The sequence below is a fragment of the Schistocerca americana genome, chromosome 2 (assembly GCF_021461395.2).
Source record: "Schistocerca americana isolate TAMUIC-IGC-003095 chromosome 2, iqSchAmer2.1, whole genome shotgun sequence".
Taxonomy (NCBI): domain Eukaryota; kingdom Metazoa; phylum Arthropoda; class Insecta; order Orthoptera; family Acrididae; genus Schistocerca; species Schistocerca americana.
The window spans coordinates 770,573,130-770,596,583 of record NC_060120.1 but is presented as its reverse complement, the minus strand read 5'-3'; the positions used below and the strand labels follow the sequence as shown (position 1 = coordinate 770,596,583).

Below are 23,454 nucleotides of genomic sequence, written 5' to 3'. Positions count from 1 at the left end.
ATAGAACTGTCACGGTGAAACCTGGTGGCCGGTAATAACACCCAACAATTAACTTTATTTCTCCTAGCCCTGTCAAATGTGTCCAGATAACTTCACAATCACACTCTACTTCAACCTCACTCTACTTCAACCTCAGTAGACACAATATTTTTGTCAACTGCAATGAAGACACCACCTCCTACGGTGTCTAATCTGTCTTTCCAATACACGTTCCAACCCTCACTAAATATTTCAGAACTTCCTATCTCAGGTTTAGCCAGGTCTCAGTCCCGAGAATAATTTGCGCGCCACACGCTTCCTGGAGGACAGTAAAATCAGGAACTTTATTCCGAACACTCTGAAAATTTACTGCTAATATCTTGATAGCTGAAGTGTCTTTACACTGAGCGCGTCCTGATTTCCCTGCCTGCACGTCGACTGGTGAGTGTTCATCAGGACACCTCGCACTACTGCCTAGTCTAAAAAAAACCCATGTGCATGCCACAAGTACTCTGCTACCCGAGTAGCCACTTCCTTTGTGTAGTGCACCCCTGACCTATCTAGGGGCATCCTACAATTCCCCACCCAGTAGTGCAAGTCTAGAAATCTGCAACCAAGACCGTCACAGAGTCGATGAAGCCTCTGGTTGAGACCCTCCACTTGGCTCCAAACCAAAGGACTCCGATCCACCCTGGGAACAATGCTGCAAATAGAGAGCTCCTTTTGAATGACATTCTGGATAGTGTATAGCCTTGACCAGTTTCACGGGCTGCCTGACGTGTTGATTTTTTGGAGCTTTATGTGAACAATTCCCACACCAATTGTGCATTTTCCTAGCACTGTCCTGGGATGACCACTTCTTATGATGTCCACCACATATCCTGTGGTCGTCAGTTTTTATGGGGCAATTCTTAATTGTCTTTGGATTTGAAGTAGTTTGAGGCCTACATACAGTTCATTACCATTTCTGTACAAATATCACAGAATGCCACACTTGGATGTTAAGAGGCCATCTGAGTCCACTCACACAAACTTAAGTCTAGCCATGAATAACTCCCATCCAGCCTGAATTTGAACAGTGAAATTCCTCATCTCTTCCAGCACACTGTTTGCAGTGCACCTAGCAGAGAAAAAGAATGCTTGCTGTATGATTGACTGTATCTACAGATTTTGACTTCCCAATAAAGTTATTATATTTAGTATTGAGGTGTATGCAGCATGGAAGACACTGAACAAATGAGGCATCACCAAGGGAAGAAATTTCTTGTGATCAAATTCCCTCAAAACTGCAGATGTGCTGCAACTAATGTGAGCAGCAGAGAGAATGGGCTCTTCGTACACAGGAAAATAACTAGTTCGTATGGAGAAGCGGTATGCTACTGTTGTATTCACCAAAATAGTTTTGGTGTTCAAGATAATGGGTAGCAGTGTGGTGTTCGCTGTTTTATTCAGTGGTTTGGTATTTAACTAATTTGTAAATGAAAATGATAATCTTATTTTATTACATTGAGTAATTACTAAATAATTTTTCTCCTGGCTAAAGATTTGGTCAAGTTGCTAAAGAACTCCAAGTTAATGTCGTGTTAAAGTTTTGTCTGTAAGTTGTGTAAGTGTCACTAAATCACAGTTCATACAACAGATTCTATACAACTATTGATTATGATGGAAATAGTTATCTTCAGCAAAATGATCATTAAAACCACTGAATATCAGCCGTGCACAACACTGACATATGTTACCTGAAACAATATTCTTCGCAACTCGTGCGTAATTAATTTCAGCTCCATACACCAGCTAGAAAAGTTTCTTATAAGGATCGTGCTATGAGCACTGTTTTTAAAGAACAAATCTGATTCGAATTATTTTCATTAAAATGAGTTCGGGACCACCGGTGCACATTTATTTTTACACTTTTGTATTACGTTTGGCATTTATGTCTGCAGAGTTGCGTAATTTGAATTTGCCGCTGAGATAATTGTAAAGATGGCGGCAGACAATTGATAGAGACTTTCTATTGTTAGAGCAAATAAGGAAGTATTTGAAATGCTTATTAAACTCTATAAACTCTACTTGCACTATTTAGACTTCATCAAGCAAACATTTGATTTGTTTCTAAGGAAAACACAGACAAAAATGCGATACAAATCGCTATCATCAATGGCTGCGCTCGTTGCAGCGGAAAGAAATAATTAACACAGATAATGCTTACTGAGAGAGGAATTAAAGTTACAAATAATTATTCACTCATATTTATAATAATAATGAACTCTATTTTCAAGTAATAATTAACAAATAATTACAATTTCTTAACAGACCTCAGTTTGATATGCGTCTGCAACCTACAAAAGCCAACCAACAAAAGGTAAAAACAAAGGAAGACAGACAAACGCAGATCATAAAAGGAATTTACAGTTATCATTGTCTTTGTATTATGATACACATCGATATATCCAATTACATCATAGAATATTATATAAATAATTAATATTTATCATTGTTTTCATTATTTTTTTATATGTCGAATAGATAATGTTTATTACTGTTACAGGCATAATTTCTTCTCGTCGCACTGTAGCTAAAATTTATCTCGTTGATGTTACAGCAGGAAGTGAATCCCCAACCATAGAAGAATAATTGCTGTATTTGGGTGGTGTGCTTGCAAACTTGGTATCAGTCTAGTCACAGTGCACACAATACTAGAACACAAATAATGTGGGCAACACAATAAGCAACAAATTAGTCATATATTAAAAGTATAAACCATGTAAATAATCATCTTTGGTTTCATGCCCAGGCACGGCATTATTGCAAAATTTCTGCACCTAGTTTAGCCTAACTCAGTGTACACTGGCTAAGTAATCTAATAGCTGTTCAGTCTGGACTGCTCATGTTGAGTAGTGATAAACACTGTGACACTCGGCATTGACTATCTGATTTATCGCTCGTTGATAGTTGCTGGCCAATAACTACAGAAACTGTAGATAACGGGATGGCAACTGACACTCTGTGACAACTGATCGGGAACATGTGGCCACGTGAAGCGGCACATATGCGTTTGTCCACAAATGATAGAAGAATGTCCATCTGTGAACTGTTTGACCAATGAGGTAGTTAGCCCTATGTAGCAGCTAACATATGAGGGCATGCTGGAAATTAGTGCCTCTGAATTTTTTATATGAAAACTCTTAAAGCTTCTTTAAACAAAACAAACATTATTAACATATTTATTTTTCATGCCTACGTATTTATTGCTCACAACAAGCACATTTCTGCCAATGAGAGACTACTCTGTTAATACTGTCACTGTAGAATGGTTGACGTTGACAGAGCCACAACCTGACCTCTGCTTACACGGCTTCATCGCTATCAAAGTGAAGTTTCCCAAGGTGCTCATTAAGTTTGGAAACAGATGAAAATAGGATGGGGCCAAGTTAGGACTTGAGGATGCTCAATGACAAAGAATCCAAGGTGACGAATTATTGCAGATGTTGCAGTGCTTGTGTGTGACCTGACATTGTCATGCTGAAGACTAGGGTGCTCGATGTGTGGACAAATTTCATTGAATTTGAAACTTGGTTAAAGCAAGCATTTTCTCACGCAACGACATAGTTAAGTTACACACCACCAATTGTGTGCCACTGTTCAAGCCCTCTAGTGGTAGGGGGTTGCAGATATGTAGACATGATAAATAAAAAGAAGAATGTTAATAACATTGGTTTTCTTTTAAATAAGATTCAAAAGTTTTCACGAAAGTATGGAGGCACTACTTTTCAGCATGCCCTCATAACTAGTTGTGTGATGGAAGTATCAGTAGGTTCCTATTAAGTGCACCATGTATGTGGCAACTGATCATAACTGTGTGGCACCATTCTTGAAACTGCTTGCCTTGTGGTACCCTTTGTTGTTAGAGCTGTGCCCTCTGTGTGAGTGGATACAGGATCAGTGAAGCCAGCAGGGAGTTGTGGCTTGCCTCATAGCAGTCACTTCAGTGAGTCATGAGTTGCCCTGACCTATCTACAAATAGGACCTGCCAATTAACATACATTTTGTTGGGTTTGTGGCCTACTTATCACCATATGCCAAAATATATTTTGTATTTTGATACAAGGATTGAAGAAAATGTTTGGGGACTTGCACACTACGAATGGGTGTGACCATGCTTATAAATTTTTGTTATCTGTTTCAAAGCTGGAAGTTGTTGTGCATTACATAGATTGGCTGGATCTTGTTTAGACCTCCTGTGATTTGTCATGGGTGCTGTATATGACAAGATCTTTTGTGTTCAATTTATCATTTTTAGTGAAAATTTCTTAATTTTATGTTGGGGGGGGGGGGGGGGGGGGCGCATGTGTGGTTCAAATTCCAGTTGAAATCTTCAACATTTCCACTTTTAATCACATTTGCCACACGATTTAATTGTGCACTAAAATCTTCAATATCTTTTACCCCAGCATACCACAATCTTCATTATTCCATGTGACTGTGAAAGCCAAATTTGTTGTACAGAAATAAATCATGAGTCTTGGATTGTGGAACCATTGGAAACATCAAATGTTATCATCAACATTATCGCATCATTTGAAGCTGACAGAAGATAAATATGCAAGCAGCAAACAAAAATGCAGCTAAAGTTTACTTATATGTAAAAAGTTTCTTTGGACGTTAAATTAATTATACATTTCTAGTGAATATTTTGATTTTGATACTAACTACTGTAGTAAATTGGGGAAAAAAGTTCTGAGAAATTGTCTTACTTGTTTTACTGTCATTGTATCCAATGAAGGATGTACAGGGTGGAGCAGAGGAAATGCATGTTTTTTGAACCGCCAGTAAGTGATGACGGGAGAGGGGTATTGATCTTGAATGAATGTTGGCAGACTGCCCATACAATGCAGTTTCAGTTGCTATGGAGCGTTGGAGTGTAGAGCATCATGTGTTCGTTATCAAGCAGTACTTTAGAAACGATGATTCAGTAGTCACAATGCAATGCCTTTTCCGTCAGAATGTTAGAGTTGGATGTCGAGGTGCAGTGCCTGATTGAAATACTGTACTCCGATGGGTTGCAGTGTTTAGAAGTTCTGGATCTGTGATAAAAAAGAAACCGCTTGGTCTTCCCCATTCAGTTTGTATTCTGGAAAATGTAGACTGAGTGAGAACGGTAGTTCTTGCTAGCCCGAAACGATCGGTTAGATGACAGGCTGTAGCGCTGGGTATGTCACGTCGTTCGCTTCACTGCATCTGACATGGGTATCTTAAGTTTCACCCGTACAAGATAATGATCGTCCAGCAGCTTAGTGAAGGGGATTTTGTGCAGCGCAGGGAGTTTTGTTGCGTAATGGACGAAATTGTTACGGAAGATGCAGATGCTATGGTCTTTGAGTGATAAGCACATTTTCATGTAAATGGTTACGTCAATGTTCAGAATTGTCAGTATTGGGTGCCGGAGAACCCACATGGATTACACCTAAGACTTCTCCACAGTTTAAAAGTAACAGTGTGGTGCTGCATTTCAAAGATGGGGATTGTTTGACCCTATTTTTTTTTTGAAGTGGAAGGAACTGCAGTTACTGTGATGTCAGCACGCTACGTTAAAATGTTAAACAACCAGAACTTAAAAGGCGTCAAGTGAACATGAGAGAAATATGGTTTCAGCAGGACAGTGTCACAGCCCACACAGGGAGAGCATCCATGGATGTGGTTCGACAAACGTCCCCAGGACATGTTTCGAGATATGGTGATGTTTACTGGCCCCCTCGTTCACCCGATTTGTCTATATGCCACTTCTTTTTGTGGGAATATTTAAAATCAAAAGTCTACATGATCAAGCCTCGCACAATCGATGACCTGAAGAATTCCATTCGTCAGGAAATTGAAGCTGTGCTGAATGAAATGTGGGACAGAGCCATGCGTAGCTTTTGAGAGAGGATCCAAATTTGTATCCAGCAAGAAGGACGTCATCTCCAAGACATTATTTTTCGAACCTAATTAAAATATGTATATTTCAAAACTGCTTTAAAAATCTGTCACTTAATGCTCTTTTTTATTACTTTTATCACACTGTTTGTCCCGGTCATTCAATACTGAAAAATCTGTTTTTCCACTGCTCCTCCCTGTACATGCTTCCTGGTGTGGATATCACTGTTTAAAAATTTACAGCTAACAAGCTGCATATTGACACACACACACACACACACACACACACACACACACACACACACACATATTAATTCTGAAATTATTGCATTGGACAGTCTGGATTTTCCCGTGGACGTGGAGTGTTGCTTCCTGAACAGCATGTTGCATCTTCACAAGAAACTGCCGAAGCCTCATCCCGTGAAGCACCATTAGTGGGAGGTGGTCGTGGACAAAAACTAATGGCACTTATAAAAACATCACAGCACAGAGTACAAAGTACAACACCAGGACCAGTGTCAACACCTGTTGTTTCTACTACTACTACTACTGCTGCTCCAGCAGCAGCAGCAGCAGCAGCAGCAGCTCCCACTCCTGCAGTAAGGCCAGTGGGCAGGGGTCGTGCGGCACTGTATGAAGCACTTCGTAGTATGCCGTAAGTACATTTGAACTGGCAGTGAATGGAATGTGTTACTTCGTAGGATTTGTTCTTAGACACTGTTGAAAACCTATTTTTTTCCTTTTGAGATTGCTACTTTGTAAGTAGGTAATAGAGAGAATAGAATTGCTAAATATATATGGCTTACTGATATTTAAATAGGCTGTTACTCGGGGTATTGAACTTGCAAAACCAACGAAAAGATGTTCCAAAATGCTAGCATATAGCCACACAATAGATATTACTGTCTGTTCTTTCCAGTTTTCATGTTTGGTATTTATTCAGTTTCTATTAGTTTATGAAAGTGGAGCTATTAAAAGTAATATATTATACAACTTGCAGTGGAACCTCAAGAGGCATACCTGCTCCTGTACCTACACAGAAGCCTCCAGAGACAGCCATACCAGTGGAATCTCTGGCCCAAAAGATGGAGCAGGTGGAAATAGAGCGGAAACCCCCAGTAGTTTGTATGGGACAACAGGGAGAACGGTAAGAATTCATTACAAAGCCTTTTTCTTGACTGACTTACTTACTGTGCAGATTTTCTGTGTATTCATTATTCAATATATTTTGACTGCTTAAAGTTCTTCATATTTTCTGAAGCCTTCAGTTTAACATTAAGTTACTCATGAAAGATTTTTGATACTTGTGATGAATGCAATTAATGACTTTCTTCTGCTTGACTAATAATACCTTTGTTATGGTCACCTATTTCCTACAGTGTGATCTGCAAACATCCACCAGGGCTTAAATATTAATAACCTTGTCTCTTCACTTCTCATATCAGGAAATTTTAGGAATAACTGTGTTTGCTCATCAGCTTACTGAATATATTCGGGGAATGGATCTGTGCGAAACTTAGATTATTACTGCTATTACACAGGTCTGTTGCTTTTAGTGGTAAGGTAGCCACCCACTCCCATTCTATCAGCTTTTTTCTTCTCCTCCTTGTGATGGACACACCTGCTTTCTTTGTCAGTACTTAAAGTACCTGGCATGGAGTGCAGTAAATTCGGTCTAGTATCCAGTATCAAACACTGTTGCCTTACTTAATGCTAGTTGGTTACCAACAAACTTATTTCACTACCTAGATAAGGAAAGGTCATGTAATAAGTCGTGACTGGATTGTGTGTACAGATACTTGTAGTTTTTCAAGTTGGAGAATAAAACACATACAAACACATTTGAGGAAACTGTAACACATGGAATGAATGTTTCAGACCATTCTAGTCAGCAAGTTCATTTATTAAAATGTGCCAGCATTATTATTATTATTATTATTATTATTATTATTATTATCATCATCATCACATCACTGAAAGGTGAATGTTATGTTAAAAGGCAGACTGAGAAATCTGTTATCAACTGTGATTTGTTTCCAAATCACATATTTTTTCAGGCACTTGCTTTACTGCTATACCACCAGGCCCAAGCCTTCAGATTTGCTGAGATAAGCATACATGCAGGTCCAGCAGTGCACCCTGTTGTGCGATCAGAAAGGCCAGTGTTATGACAATCTCGGTCTGTGAAGAGCTCCCAAAAGAAGTGGAAGCATTAAAGCAGGTGTTGCAATGCCTCATAAATATCAAAAGATTCAGTGTGACTTAAGGGGATAGCCCTCTTGGAATGCGTGAAAAATTGATGATGTTCGTTTTTTTTTTTTTTTTTTGCTAAGGTAAAATAAAAAGTTACGCTAAATCTAATTATATAGTTTTATTCCTGATACTTTTGCCTTTAACGAATCCTTTTGTATCTACATCAGACACTCCATATAACCACTGCACCATATTGAAGGACCCCTTGCAGCCAGAACACTGGCCATTGGTGACAATTCCCAAAGCCCTTCCACTGGACTTCTAACAAATTAATTTTGTACAAGTAATTTTCAATCTATTTTCTATCAACATGCGTAGGATAATTCAAAAACATGAAGTTCTAACCAAATGGTGGTATCTTCAGACAAATGTCATTTTGAAACTTCCTGGCAGATTAAAACTGTGTGCTGGAACAAGACTTGAACTCAGGACTTTTGCCTTTCATGGGCAAATGCTTTGCCAACTGACCTATCCAGGCACGACTCACGACCTGTCCTCACAGCTTTACATCTGCCAGTGTGGAAATGTCATTTTCTTTACCCACAAAACCAAGCAGTGAAAGATACCATAAAATGGGTATGTATGTTGATAGAGGACTCAGTTTAGAATGCCGGCATCAAACTGTGATCAAAATGGTATGTACAGTTTTCAAGGTCAGTTACCAACCAATTGGAAAAATAAGGTTATGAAGGAAAAGTGTTTAAAGTTATGGATTAAATTTTTTGTTGTTAAGCAGCGAAACTGAGAACTAACACCTGTGACTTCATAATTTGTATAAAGGCTTTTCTTTTTGACTTTCTGATAACGGGCAGTGCCTGAAATGTGTCAGTGTAATAAATAAATCTTGAACAACAAGTCACCAGTTCATTCTAGTAACCTATTGACCATTGGCATAAGTATCCTCAAGTTTGTCAAGGTCGTAGGCCTCCTACATGACTTTGTCTCCTCTTAAAGGGGATATTAGACAATAATCTGCCACAAATGGTAAAAGTCCAGCACAGCAGCCAGCTGGCAGTAGAGTTGATGTAGCTAAGAGAATTAGCTTTCACATTATCCATGCTCGAAAATAGAAAGCAATTCTAAACTCCCGTCAATTTGCTCAAGTACAGAAGGGTTTATTCAGAGTATGTTTTGTGCTTTTTGTTGTTTATGTTTTACTATTATTGTTGATATTGGTGATAAGCAGATAGCTCAATGTTTTCATATTGGAGATCTGTTGCACATTTTTTAGTGATTAAATTTTTATAAAAGGCAGTAACTAAAGAGGAACAATACTTTCTGCCAACAAACTTACTATACAAGCTGTTTGTGAAAAGCATTTGTTGTACTGGTAGCTTCATGTTCTAGAAATGGATTGGACCAAACAAGCGTTAATTCACGTGTATAGCAAGGAATGGCGTTACTTCCAACTGGGTGAAAATGTCTCATTCATTACTTTGTCACCTAAATAAAATACTTCCTCTATCACTGACAGTAGGTTGTTGAAATGTCATGTCTGTTCTCATGAAGTTCCAGAATTCCTGTGGATCTTGAGGGCCTCAATTCCTTCATTAATAAGAAATATATGCCACTGTCTTTGTCCCTTCTTCCCAGCCAGGGTTGAACCCAACATCAGATTTTTCATCGTCATTATCGTGCCCTAATGCTAAGGGTTACAAACACTGTTAGAGTAGTAGCTTCAAAGTAACAGTATCCTTCATGTGCAGAATGCTGTATAAACATAAATTTATAGAAAGATATAACAATAATTACTTCATCATCACCATCTTGGACAGTTTCCATCATTTGGCCTGGTCTGTATAGAACATAGGCCTTTCAGCCATCTGTCTCTCAGTCTTCCTCTTGGTCTCTTTCCTTCCAGTTTCATCTTGTGTATCCTCCTGGGTATCCTCTTCTCCTCCATTCTCTTAACGTTTCCATACCATCCCAGTCTTGATTTCTCTATTTCCTCCTGTAATGGATCCACCTCTCTGATCCTCTCATTTCTTAACCTGTCTATCTTTGTCACTCTAATACTGTTTCTCAAATATTTCATCTCACTAGTTTGTACTTTGCTTTTCTCTCTTTCTTTCATAACCTAGGTTTCTGATGCATATGTCAGGATCTGGACGTAGTATGACCGGTATATAACCTTTTTACTGATTTGGGGTACATCCTTGCTCCTATCAGGCTTCCAACACTCCTCCGAAATGCATCTGCTTTTCTCCCCCACTCGTTTATGTCTCTGTAATTTTTTCCATCTTCCTGTATCAGGCTTCCTAGTTAGTTGAAACTCTCCACTCTCCTCAACCATTCTCCACCAGTTATTGTTATTTAAGTTGTTCCTTTCTCCATTGTTCTTATTGTGATAATCATCTCACTCTTACTTATACTAAATTTCATCCCATATTCTTGTACTGTTCATTCCCATATGTCCAACTGCTCTTGTACTTCCTTCTCCTTATTCCCCCAAATCATCAGATCATCTGCAAACACCATAGCTCTCATCTTCCTTTCACCAATTACTTGTGCTACTGTACTCATTATATCAACCATCAGTACAGTGAAGAGTAATGGTGAAAGTGCACTTCCCTGCCTCAAGCCATTCTTCTGTTCAATCCAAGCTGATCTCTCTCCTCCCACTTTCACACAGCTCACACTTCCATGGTACATTTCCTTTATCCTCCAAATAATCTGTTTTGCTACTCCTCTGTTCCCCAAGGCTTTCCACACTTTACTTCTACGTGCACTATCATAATGCTTTTTGAATGTCCATGAAGGCCATTAGTAGATCTATTCCATATTCATAGTGCTGTTCCTGCAGTTGTCTTACAGCAAAACTCCGTGGACCTTCCTGTTCTGAATCCATTTTGCACAATGACTCATCAGTGTTATTCCCTGATAGTTCTTGCAATCTTTTCTATTTCCCTTCCTAAAGATTGGGACAAATATTCCCTTCTTCCAGTCTTCTGGGATCATTTTCTGTCTCCAACCAGTTTTCATTGCACGATATCCCCATTGTATCCACACCTCTCCTGCTGCTCTCACCATCTCTACACTTAGCTCATCCTTATCTGTTGACTTCCGTCCCTTCAGTTTCCCCAATGCCTCTTCCACTTCTCCCCATGTAAGGTCTTTTTCTATTTGCGATCCTCCTCTTTTTCTCCTCGGCTCGTTTCTCCTTATCAAGGTCTCCATTCGGGTTCAGGAGTTCTTCAAAATACTCCTTCCACATAGTCTTGAGTTCCTCCTTGTTGTCTACATCTTGTCCACTTTTGTTCACCATTTGAGCATAAGCTGTCATACCATTCTTCCTCTTACTTTTACTCATCCCATATAACTTTTTTTTTGAGCCTTCACTATCCTCCTCCATGATTCTGGTCCACTGTTTCATCTGCTTTCTCTTTCCTTCACCACCACCACTCTTTATGCTTCTTTCTTTCTTACCTGATACTCTTCTTTTGTCTCTACTGTTCTCTTCTGGAACCATACCCTAAAGGCTCTATTCTTCTTCTGTTCTATATCCTTTGATTTCTCATTCCCCCAGGGTGTTTCTTTCCATCTCTTTTTGTTGCTTGTCCTCCCACATATTGCTTCCACCGCACTTATAATGTCCCCTTGAATCTACCCCATTCCTCCACTACCATTTTTGGTTCATCATTTGGGGTGCTTTCCTTTACTACTTGTAGGTACTGTAGCCTGCTTTCTTCCTCCTTCAACTTCCATACCATTATACGTCTTTCCTGGTCATAAAAATTGCTTAATAAATAATAACAACAAACATTTCCTTAATAAATAGGAACCTTGAGCCCTCAGAAATTCGTAATTTAAATGAACAGTCAGCCCCCTTAAGAGATTTGTGCAGTATTTCCATCCAGTGTGCATGTGTGGATTCGCACAAGAAATATGCAGTGTATGTCATGTAATAGAGTGATGTGAACCAGCCTGAGGTGTCAAGCATGTTAGCTTTGGGTGCTGCTGCTTAGGTGCCTATCTTGAGTGCATCGGGTTTGATTACATGTGGTAACAGATGTGCCCTGTGACTGTATTTATTTAAAGTAGTAGAGGGTACAGCAATCAGTTGCAAATAATGTTTATTGCAAATCCAATTTCCGGTCACTGTTTGACCATCTCCTGTGCAGTAATGTTTTAACTTAAATTTACTACAATGAAGGTGGCCACACTGTGACCAAAATCTGGATTTGCGATAAACATTATTTGCAATTGATTGCTGTACCATTTACTATTAGGAAAAATCTTAGCTTCCATTGTTAAATGGAATCAGGCAAACACCAAACATAATAAGCAGACTTCACTAGTTCCCCGGTTCCGCTTGAGATGACACTTGATGACACTTGCGACGTAAGAAAGCACGTGGTACAAAGCCAATTGCAACACAACTCATTCATATATGGCCATAAACTTACATAATGGACAAAAGTGTAGGTTATCTTAACGTACCTTAGTGAAAATATAACCTACTCCAGATTCTCTCTGGGCAGACCTGGACATTTTTGAGGATTTCAGCACCTTTCAGATTTGTTTTCTTTGAAAAACTGACATTTGATGTACCAGTAATGAAAAATCAATAGAGGTGACGTCAATCACATTATCTTTGTGACACCTTACATTGGAAATTGTTCAGATTTTCGTAAGCTGTTAGTAGTAGTTTTACCGTGATGTCATTTTCCATCTGCATAAGAAGATAAAAGACCTCTTTCACAGACACATGTTCATTTCTTCTTCTTCTTCTTCTTCTTCTCCTCCTCCTCCTCCTCCTCCTGGACATAGAGGTTAGGCACTTATGCCTATTCTGTCTTTATGCAGTATATTTTGAAGAGAGCCAGTTTGTATGAAATCCACTGGCCCATTTATTTGTTTCTTTGCTGCCCATACAACAATCAGTTTTCAGACATTACCATATTTTTAGTTCACATATACAAAGGCTTAGTTAACATAATAGGTGAACACATTGATATAAATAGTGGAGGTTGGAAATTATCACCACCTTCTTCTTCTTCTTCTTCTTCTTCTTCTTCTTCTTCTCCCCCCCCCCCCCCTTTTATGCTATATATATAGTTATACGTAAAAGCTTTACAACTTGAAATGTAAATGCAAACATTGGTATAGTGTGTGAAGATCACGAATTACCAATTTTGTGTTGCAAAAACAAATTTACGCTATATACAGTGTTTTACAAAAGGATGTTGTTGTTGTTGTTGTTGTGGTCTTCAGTCCTGAGACTGGTTTGATGCAGCTCTCCATGCTAATCTATCCTGTGCAAGCTCCTTCATCTCCCAGTACCTACTGCAACCTACATCCTTCTGAATCTGCTTAGTGTATTCATCTCTTGGTCTCCCTCTACGATTTTTACCCTCCATGCTGCCCTCCAATGCTAAATTTGTGATCCCTTGATGCCTCAGAACATGTCCTACCAACCGATCCCTTCTTCTAGTCAAGTTGTGCCACAAGCTCCTCTTCTCCCCAATTCTATTCAATACCTCCTCATTAGTTATGTGATCTACCCATCTAATCTTCAACATTCTTCTGTAGCACCACATTTTGAAAGCTTCTATTCTTTTCTTCTCCAAACTATTTATTGTCCATGTTTCACTTCCATACATGGCTACACTCCATACAAATACTTTCAGAAATGACTTCCTGACACTTAAATCTTTGCTCGATGTTAACAAATTTCTCTTCTTCAGAAACGCTTTCCTTGCCATTGTCAGTCTACATTTTATATCCTCTCTACTTCGACCATTGTCAGTTATTTTGCTCCCCAAATAGCAAAACTCCTTTACTACTTTAAGTGTCTCATTTCCTAATCTAATTCCCTCAGCATCACCCGACTTAATTCGACTACATTCCATTATCCTTGTTTTGCTTTTGTTGTTGTTCATCTTATACCCTCCTTTCAAGACACTGTCCATTCCGTTCAGCTGCTCTTCCAAGTCCTTTGCTGTCTCTGACAGAATTACAATGTCATCGGCGAACCTCAAAGTTTTTATTTCTTCTCCATGGGTTTTAATACCTACTCAAATTTTTCTTTTTATTCCTTTACTGCTTGCTCAATATACAGATTTAATAACATCGGGGAGAGGCTACAACCCTGTCTCACTCCCTTCCCAACCGCTGCTTCCCTTTCATGCCCCTCAACTCTTATAACTGCCCTCTGGTTTCTGTACAAATTGTAAATAGCCTTTCGCTCCCTGTATTTCACCCCTGCCACTTTCAGCATTTGAAAGAGAGTATTCCAGTCAACATTGCCAAAAGCTTTCTCCAAGTCTACAAATGTTAAAAACGTAGGTTTGCCATTCCTTAATCTAGCTTCTAAGATAAGTGGTAAGGTCAGTATTGCCTCACGTGTTCCAATATTTCTACGGAATCCAAACTGATCTTCCTCGAGGTCAGCTTCTACCAGTTTTTCCAATCGTCTGTAAAGAATTTGCGTTAGTATTTTGCAGCTGTGACTTATTAAACTGACAGTTCGGTAATTTTCACATCTGTCAACACCAGCTTTTTTTTGGGATTGGAATTATTATATTCTTCTTGAAGTCTGAGGTTATTTCGCTTGTCTCATACATCTTGCTCACCAGGTGGTAGAGTTTTGTCAGGACAGGCTCTCACAAGGCCGTCAGTAGTTCTAATGGAATGTTGTCTACTCCGGGGGCCTTGTTTCGACTCAGGTCTTTCAGTGCTCTGTCTTCATCTACATCCCCTTCCATTTCTATAATATTGTCCTCAAGTACATCGCCCTTGTATAGACACTCTATATACTCCTTCCACCTTTCTGCTTTCTCTTCTTTGCTTAGAACTGGGTTTCCATCTGAGCTCTTGATATTCATACAAGTGGCTCTCTTTTCTCTAAAAGTCTCTCTAATATTCCTGTAGGCAGTATCTATCTTGCCTGTAGTGAGTAAGCCTCTACATCCTTACATTTGTCCTCTAGCCATCCCTGCTTAGCCATTTTGCGCTTCCTGTCGATCTCATTTTTGAGACTTTTGTATTCCTTTTTGCCTGCTTCATTTACTGCATTTTTATATTTTCTCCTTTCATCAATTAAATTCAATATTTCTTCTGTTACCCAAGGGTTTCTACCAACCCTCGTCTTTTTACCTATTTGATCCTCCGCTGCCTTCACTATTTCATCCCTCAAAGCTACCCATTCCTCTTCTACTGTATTTCTTTCCCCCATTCCTGTCAATTGTTCCCTTATGCGCTCCCTGAAACTCTGTACAACCTCTGGTTCTTTCAGTTTATGCAGGTCCCATCTCCTTAAATTCCCACCTTTTTGCAGTTTCTTCGGTTTTAATCTACAGTTCATAACCAATAGATTGTGGTCAGAGTCCACATCTGTCCCTGGAAATGTCTTACAATTTAAAACCTGGTTCCTAAATCTCTGTCTTACCATTATATGATCTATCTGATACCTTTTAGTATCTCCAGGATTATTCCATGTATACAACCTTCTTTCATGATTCTTGATCCAAGTGTTAGCTATGATTAAGTTATGCTCTGTGCAAAATTCTACCAGGCGGCTTCCTCTTTCATTTCTGAACCCCAATCCATATTCACCTACTATGTCTCCTTCTCTCCCTTTTCCTACTCTCGAATTCCAGTCACCCATGACTATTAAATTTTTGTCTCCCTTCACTACCTGAATAATTTCATTTATCTCATCATACATTTCATCAATTTCGTCATCCTCTGCAGAGCTAGTTGGCATATAAACTTGTAATACTGTAGTAGGCATGGGCTTCGTGTCTATCTTAGCCACAATAATGCGTTCACTATGCTGTTTGTGGTAGCTTACCCGCACTCCTATTTTTTTTTTTATTCATTATTAAACCTACTCCTGCATTACCCCTATTTGATTTTTTATTTATAACCCTGTATTCACCTGACCAAAAGTCTTGTTCCTCCTGCCACCGAACTTCACTAATTCCCACTATATCTAACTTTAACCTATCCATTTCCCTTTTTAAACTTTCTAATCTACCTGCCTGATTAAGGGATCTGACATTCCACGCTCTGATCCGTAGAACACCAGTTTTCTTTCTCGTGATAACGATGTCCTCCTGAGTAGTCCCCGCCCGGATATCCGAATCGGGGACTATTTTACCTCCGGAATATTTTACCCAAGAGGACACCATCATCATTTAACCATACAGAAAAGCTGCATGCCCTCGGGAAAAATTATGGCTGTAGTTTACCCTTGCTTTCAGCCGTTCACAGTACCAACACAGCAAGGCCGTTTTGGTTAGTGTTGCAAGGCCAGATCAGCCAATCATCCAGACTGTTGCCCCTGCAACTACTGAAAAGGCTGCTGCCCCTCTTCAGGAACCACACGTTTGTCTGGCCTCTCAACAGATACCCCTCCGTTGCACCTACGGTATGGCTATCTGTATTGCTGAGGCACGCAAGCCTCCCCACCAACGGCAAGGTCCATGGTTCATCCTATTGCATATGGACTACAATCTGCAGCTTCCCCCATCCCCCCTCCCCCAATCCCCACCCCCCCGCCATGTATTGTACCTATGTACATTACTGTTTGTTACATTATATTTTGAATTTTGTTTCACAAACATTATCACCTGTAGGATTTACATAGAATAGATGGTTAGTATTTTATATTGTCTAAAGGCTTCTCTTCAGGGTTCTCTCTAGTTTACCTTAGCTACTACTCTTACTGCCTTTTTTTTGTGATCTGAAGAGCCTTTCCATACAGACAGCTGGTGCCCCACCCCATATCTCCCACTGAAGAAGTGAATGTCTCACTCCAGAGTATATTTATCGGAAGCTATCATGGTCCATGAAGGCTGAAACCTTTTTCAGCAGACACACATTTGTACTGATTTTCATACAAATATGGTCTACGTGTTCTTTCCATGATGTACATTCATTAACAATTATACCCATAAAGTGGTGTTTGTGTAGCTAAGGGCCAATGGAGGTGTAAATAGCATTCTGTTTATGTTCTGACTGTAGCTAAGCATGAATTGCATTGTCTCTGACTTCTTGTTATTTATGAGTAGCTTACTTGCAGTAAGATAACTTGACCGAAAATTATAATTGATTTCACTACTGTTTGCATATCATGGCCCAACCCAACAAAAGTTGTTTCATCAGCATACCTTAAAACCCTGCAGTCTTGGGCTTCAATTAAATTGTTAATGTACACAAGAAATAGAAAAGGCCCTAATATACTTCCGTGGGGCACACCACATTGAAGTATCTTGTGTGATTTGGTTGTTACTAACTGAGCCATTTCTTTTATATGTTAACTTGACACACTGTATCCTGTCTTTCATTTAGGAAGTAATTAGTTGTAAGACTACCCTTCTCATCCCATATGCTTCTAATTTATGCAATAGAATTGTATGATGCACAGTATCAAAAGTTTTACTCATATCCAAGAAGGTGCCAGTCTCCTTCGTTTAGCTGCATTAATGTTTTATGTATAAAAATTACTGCTGCTGTTACAGTAGCTCTTCCTTTTCTAAAACCATGTTCTAGATTTTTAAATAGATTATGTTTGATGAAAATGCCTTAAATTGATTTAATATTACCTTCTCTAATAATATCCCAAGCTGTGAAGTTAATGATATTGGCCTATAGTTTTTCATGTCAGATTTTATTTCCTTCATGTACACCAGTAGGATTTCAGTGATTTTCAAAAGATCAGGCAATTCTCTGTGGCAGTAAGAGAGATTTATTAGATGTGTGAGAGGCTTCACTAACTCTCCTTTGTAGTCTTTTAACAGCTTAGGTGAAATGTGATCCCAGCCACGAGACATTTTAGCTTGAAGTAAATATGTATGTTAATTTCCCACACACTTCTTTTGGGTCATTTGTTAATTTCCCACACACTTCTTTTGGGTCATTTGTTGTATTATCATTTTCTTTTGATGTTATGCTGGTGTGTTCATGAGACTGCTGTTTTCCACATTCTCTATACATTATTTTCCAGGCTATTTTGGTAATACAGGTTGAGTTGCTTATTTGATAGGCATATTTCTGAACTTTAAGGTTAGTCAAGCAATCTCTGTATTTTTTTCTGAGCAGTTAGTATTTTGTTAAATAATAATGTAATTTAGTATCTCTAAAGAGTATGTAATGGTCTTCCACATTCTTTCTCTGTTTATTATAATAAAAATTTCTTTTATGCATAAACATATTGCTTTTATTCTAACTGCATTCCCTACATAAATTTCCATAGTCAGGACTGTGTGGTCAGATATGTAGTTTTCTACTGTGGTTAAGTTTATGTTCTCCTTTACGTTTGTGAGAATGTGGTCAATGCATGTCTGTGTCTCTACAGTAATTCTTGTAGTTTCTTAGTTTATGTGATAATAGCTATAACACTGCGGTAAGTCAATGCAAATAATTATTGCTGTTATTTAGTGTGTCTATGTTGTGGTCTCCAACAAACAGTACATGTTTTTTATATGGTGATGTCTTCTCCAAAAGGTCCTCCAGACAGTTGAAAAATTCTTCATTACTGCTTTCAGGTGACCTATACAGAGCTGGTGCAATCAGGCTATTGTTCCCTAATTTAAAATTTTTGCTGCAACCTCAAGTACCATTTCTGTACTCACATCATCAACCCATTTGACTTTTTCACATGCTACTTCATTTCTGCTATAAATGCTTACCCCTCCATCTTTACATGTTGTTCTACAGAACAAGTTTATGAGTTTGTAATTTGTTCGCCTGTATCTATATGCTTCGTCTTCCTGGCAAACTAATTCCCGAGGGCATGCAGCTTTACTGTATGGTTAAATGATGATGGCGTTCTCTTGGGTAAAATACTCCGGAGGTAAAATAGTCCCCCATTCGGATCTCCAGGTGGGGACTACTCAAGAGGATGTCGTTATCAGGAGAGAAAAAACTGGCGTTCTACGGATCGGAGCGTGAGAGTTTGACAGAGCACTGAAAGACCTGAGTCGAAACAAGGCCCCCGGAGTAGACAACATTCCATTGGAACTACTGACAGCCTTGGGAGAGCCAGTCCTGACAAAACTCTACCATCTGGTGAGCAAGATGTATGAAACAGGTGAAATACCCTCAGACTTCAAGAAGAATATAATAATTCCAATCCCAAAGAAAGCAGGTGTTGACAGACGTGAAAATTACTGAACTATCAGTTTAATAAGTCACAGCTGCAAAATACTAACGCGAATTCTTTACAGACGAATGGAAAAACTAGTAAAAGCCGACCTCGGGAAAGATCAGTTTGGATTCCGTAGAAATGTTGTAACACGTGAGGCAATACTGACCTTACGACTTATCTTAGAAGCTAGATTAAGGAAGGGCAAACCTACGTTTCTAGCATTTGTAGACTTACAGAAAGCTTTGGACAATGTTGACTATGGACGATAAATAGTTTGGACAAGAAGAGAATAGAAGCTTTCGAAATGTGGTGCTACAGAAGAATGCTGAAGATTAGATGGGTAGATCACATAACTAATGAGGAGGTATTGAATGGAATTGGGGAGAAGAGGAGTTTGTGGCACAACTTGACAAGAAGAAGGGATCGGTTGGGAGGACATATTCTGAGGCATCAAGGGATCACCAATTTAGTATTGGAGGGCAGTGTGGAGGATAAAAATCATAGAGGAAGACCAAGAGATGAATACACTAAGCAGATTCAGAAGGATGTAGGTTGCAGTAGGTACTGGGAGATGAAGAAGCTTGCACAGGATAGAGTAGCATGGAGAGCTGCATCAAACCAGTCTCAGGACTGAAGACAACAACAACAACAACAACAACAACAAAGAAATGTGGTTTTGATTCATTTAGGTATATTCAAAATGCTCTGTTTTATTTGTTTTATACTGAAAACTGTGGTATGTAAGAGTGGTGCACAGATTAAGCTTGGTGGACTGTCATCTGAAAAGTGTGCATGCGTGCAGTTAAAAAAATCACTGTCCTATGCTACTTGTAATGTGTAGCATGTCAATACACTTTCTCTCTTCTGCTTGGTATTAATCAAGAATGATGGCTTGAGGCTCCATTGAACACAATGTTCAATATTAACTCTTAAAATACTGCAGATGATTTGAACGCCAATTGCTGTTTTTAAAGGATTTGGAGCTATGTGTGTACGTCCATCAGCAAACTTTACATCCATATTTCAATAGGATAATGCCTTGAACCATGGGATTGACTTCTTTGATGAATCAAATTCCACTACGCAGAGTGGCTGCGTAGTTAGAGGTGCCATGTCACGGATTGCATGGCCCCTCCCGCTGGAGGTTTTGAGTCCTCCCTCGGGCTTGGGTGTACGTTTTGTTCGTAGTATAAATAAGTTTAAGTAGTGTGTAAGTGTAGGGACTGATGACCTAAGCAGTTGGGTCCCTTAGGAATTCATGCACATTTGAAAATTTTTAATAAAATTCCTCTGCGTCATTGTCCCTAATGTTCACATTAGATGTCCATCAAACATTTCGGAGAATTTTCCGTTTGATTTACTGTATCAGTGGAAAGAGAGTGCAGTGTGTCCACTTGTGAAACATCTTGAATTAAAACTGTTGACCACATTAGGGCTCATACCTTGTGTCTGGGTTAGAGTGCCAGTGGCCCAAGGTTGTAATCTATGAACAATTTTCAGTTGAATAGATACCTGGGATTAATAAAAATTTGCTTACCTCATTGGCAGTTGTATGGGATACTTTTCACTTCCTTCCCTGTTCCTTAAACCTTATTGCTCACCATGTCCCACAAATTTAAATTGCAAGAGAAGTTTATAAAATATGATATTCATCCTAAATGTTTCACTTTTAGTTGAGGAAGACAGTATATTAGATTGCAACAATTTATATTTTACAGTATACCAGCAACAGCGAATTACATAAGGTTAGCAGTGCAACCAGACAAAGGAGTATTTGAATATGAAGTACGTTTCTCTCCTACTGTTGATTCCAAAAGTATAAGAAGCAAGATACTGAACAGTCTTGCAGATAGCATTGGGCGCTGCAAGACCTTCGATGGTGTAACACTTTATTTACCCATAAAATTGACAGAAGAGGTAAGTGAAATGTCAGCTGATGTTTCAGCTATACTTAAGATACAAATCTGATAAGTCTGTTTTAAGAGATTCAGGAAAAAATAGGTACATGTTCACGTAACATTTTCTGCCATATATGTGGGATTTATGTGTGTGGGGGGCATGGGGGGGGGGGGGGGGGGTAAGACGCTGGCAGTGCACCAATGATGCTTGAATATGGGAAACAAATAAATAACATCTCTCCCCCCTCCCCCCCCCCCCCCCCCCCCCCCCCCCCCCCCCCCCCCCCCCCCCCCCCCCCCCCCCCCCCCCCCTCCCCCCCCCCCCCCCCCCCCCCACCACACACACACACACACACACACACACGCGCAAACTATCTCCATATTTGAAGAGTTGAAAAAAAATCACTTTCATGTCTGTACTCCTGTTCTTGCCATGCTGCAGTATAGATTTTGTTAAGCTATCCATATAATCTAGCTTTGATTAAAACCAGCACTTACTGAATGTTGACACTCATAGTCCGCCTGCATTAAAAAGGGAGCAAGTTTATGCATCATCATTTACAGGGGCCTGCACACCATCAGTTAAACTAAGCTGGTAACTATCAAAGTCAAAATCCTTACGGTATCTGAATTTAAAGGTGTGTGCCCTATGTTCAGTTTTCCCTTCAGTTCCATTCCTAGTTCTCTCAATTCTTGCATTCCATGCAGTGTTTGTGACAACAGAAAAATGAGATCTTTGGATTGCTGTGATGTTGCGCAGCTGTGTTGCTTCTTTCTTCCTGAAAAATGGATTGAATGTTATTTTATTCACTACACTGTCACAAGTTGTGTAAGGCCCCAGAAAGTTGTGGCTTGCAGATTAAAACATAGTACATGGCCATTTTTTAAATACACAATCAAAATAGGAAACACATTTTGTATCCCAAGGTTACAGAAGCCTACAACAAAATTAAAAAGCACATTTTTTTTTGTGACAACTTGTTGAGATTCAGGTAACTGGTGATGACAAATCAATGAAAAAGTGTACAATTATTGGACAAAACTTCACAGTATATCATTATTAAAGACTAGTAAATCATGCACATGAACAACCTGCCGGAACTGTACAGTTACATCTAATGATTATACAGTTTCCCTCAAACATGACATCATGTGATAAAACTGTGCAGTTAAACTAAAGGTACGTATTTCCTTTGAGGGGGAATGTGCGAAAAATTTGTCAAATTTTGAAATTATTTTTACCACCACATAGTTCTGTAGCATGTTAGAAAATTGCTTCCAATCTTCGGAGAGTAATTCATGCTACAAATGATGTAAAAGCCATCTTGCTTCAAACAAGATAGTGGCACATCCTCTTTACTATGTGACTCCATCCTTGTTTATGACGCTTTTAATATTTCCTGCTGTCAGAGAAGCATCTGGAGAGTATAGAAGGCTGTGAGCCTGGGTACGATATGATCAATGATGCTGTATTAAAGAAACTCACACATGGCGGAACACAAACCTGAAAAAAAGCTTTGATAACCTCTTTTGGAAGAGACGCCCAAAGACAACATACTATTGTTAAAATTGCATTATACAATGCTTGTCTGGTGTTCAGTGATGGTAACATTGGAAGTATGAGGCCCTTAAGAGACAAAGATGTGATGCAGTTTGCTTCCCTGCAAATGCATTGAAGAAGATTGATAATGTGCTTATTGCTAATTATGAAATGCCGGTGATGGATGTGTCGAAAGAGCATGCCAGCAGGATCGTGCTAGAAGAACAGAGCTGCAGAAAGTCAGTTCAACCACATATAGGGCTGTGATTATCATTAAATATTGGTTTATGGTATAAATGGTGATAAAATCTTATTTTGCAATTCCCACAACTTTCATTAATCAGTGTGTAAGGAACATTTTCTGTTGAATCATTGCAGTACATTAACGTGGGTTCCTGTGATATGAAATATTTCAAAGTACATTACTGCTAAGTTTATTTAAATTTTTGTGAAACAAAAATTGCTCTGTATCATGCACGCCAATCTAAAAAATTATGTTGTGAGAGTTCTAAGGCTGATACTAAAAAACCGTTACATAGATCTGTTTATCTGATTACTAAGAATAACGTACCTCATTATGTAAGTGATAAGTATTATTATACTTTTCGAGGAAGTGTTCCTCAGATGATAGTGCATTTTAAAAATATCCAGCAACATCCAGATCAAATTATTTGACATAAAAATTGAAAAAATCTAGATTGTAACCAGTAGCATGAGGATGACAAGTGCAAAATTTGGTTCAATTCTGTCTGAAAAGTTAGATTAGCTTATGCATA

General features: G+C 39.0%; 1 protein-coding gene across 1 annotated transcript in view; it reads left to right on the top strand.

Annotated features, from left to right (window-relative positions):
* The window catches only part of LOC124595138 (piwi-like protein Ago3), a 198,525-nt gene that overhangs the window by 24,073 nt on the left and 150,998 nt on the right, over positions 1–23,454 (top strand). Inside the window, exons 3-5 of the mRNA XM_047133737.1 lie at positions 6,231–6,547; positions 6,893–7,039; positions 20,959–21,157. Coding sequence (XP_046989693.1) covers positions 6,231–6,547; positions 6,893–7,039; positions 20,959–21,157 — 663 coding nt within the window. The remainder of the gene's footprint in view (positions 1–6,230; positions 6,548–6,892; positions 7,040–20,958; positions 21,158–23,454) is intronic.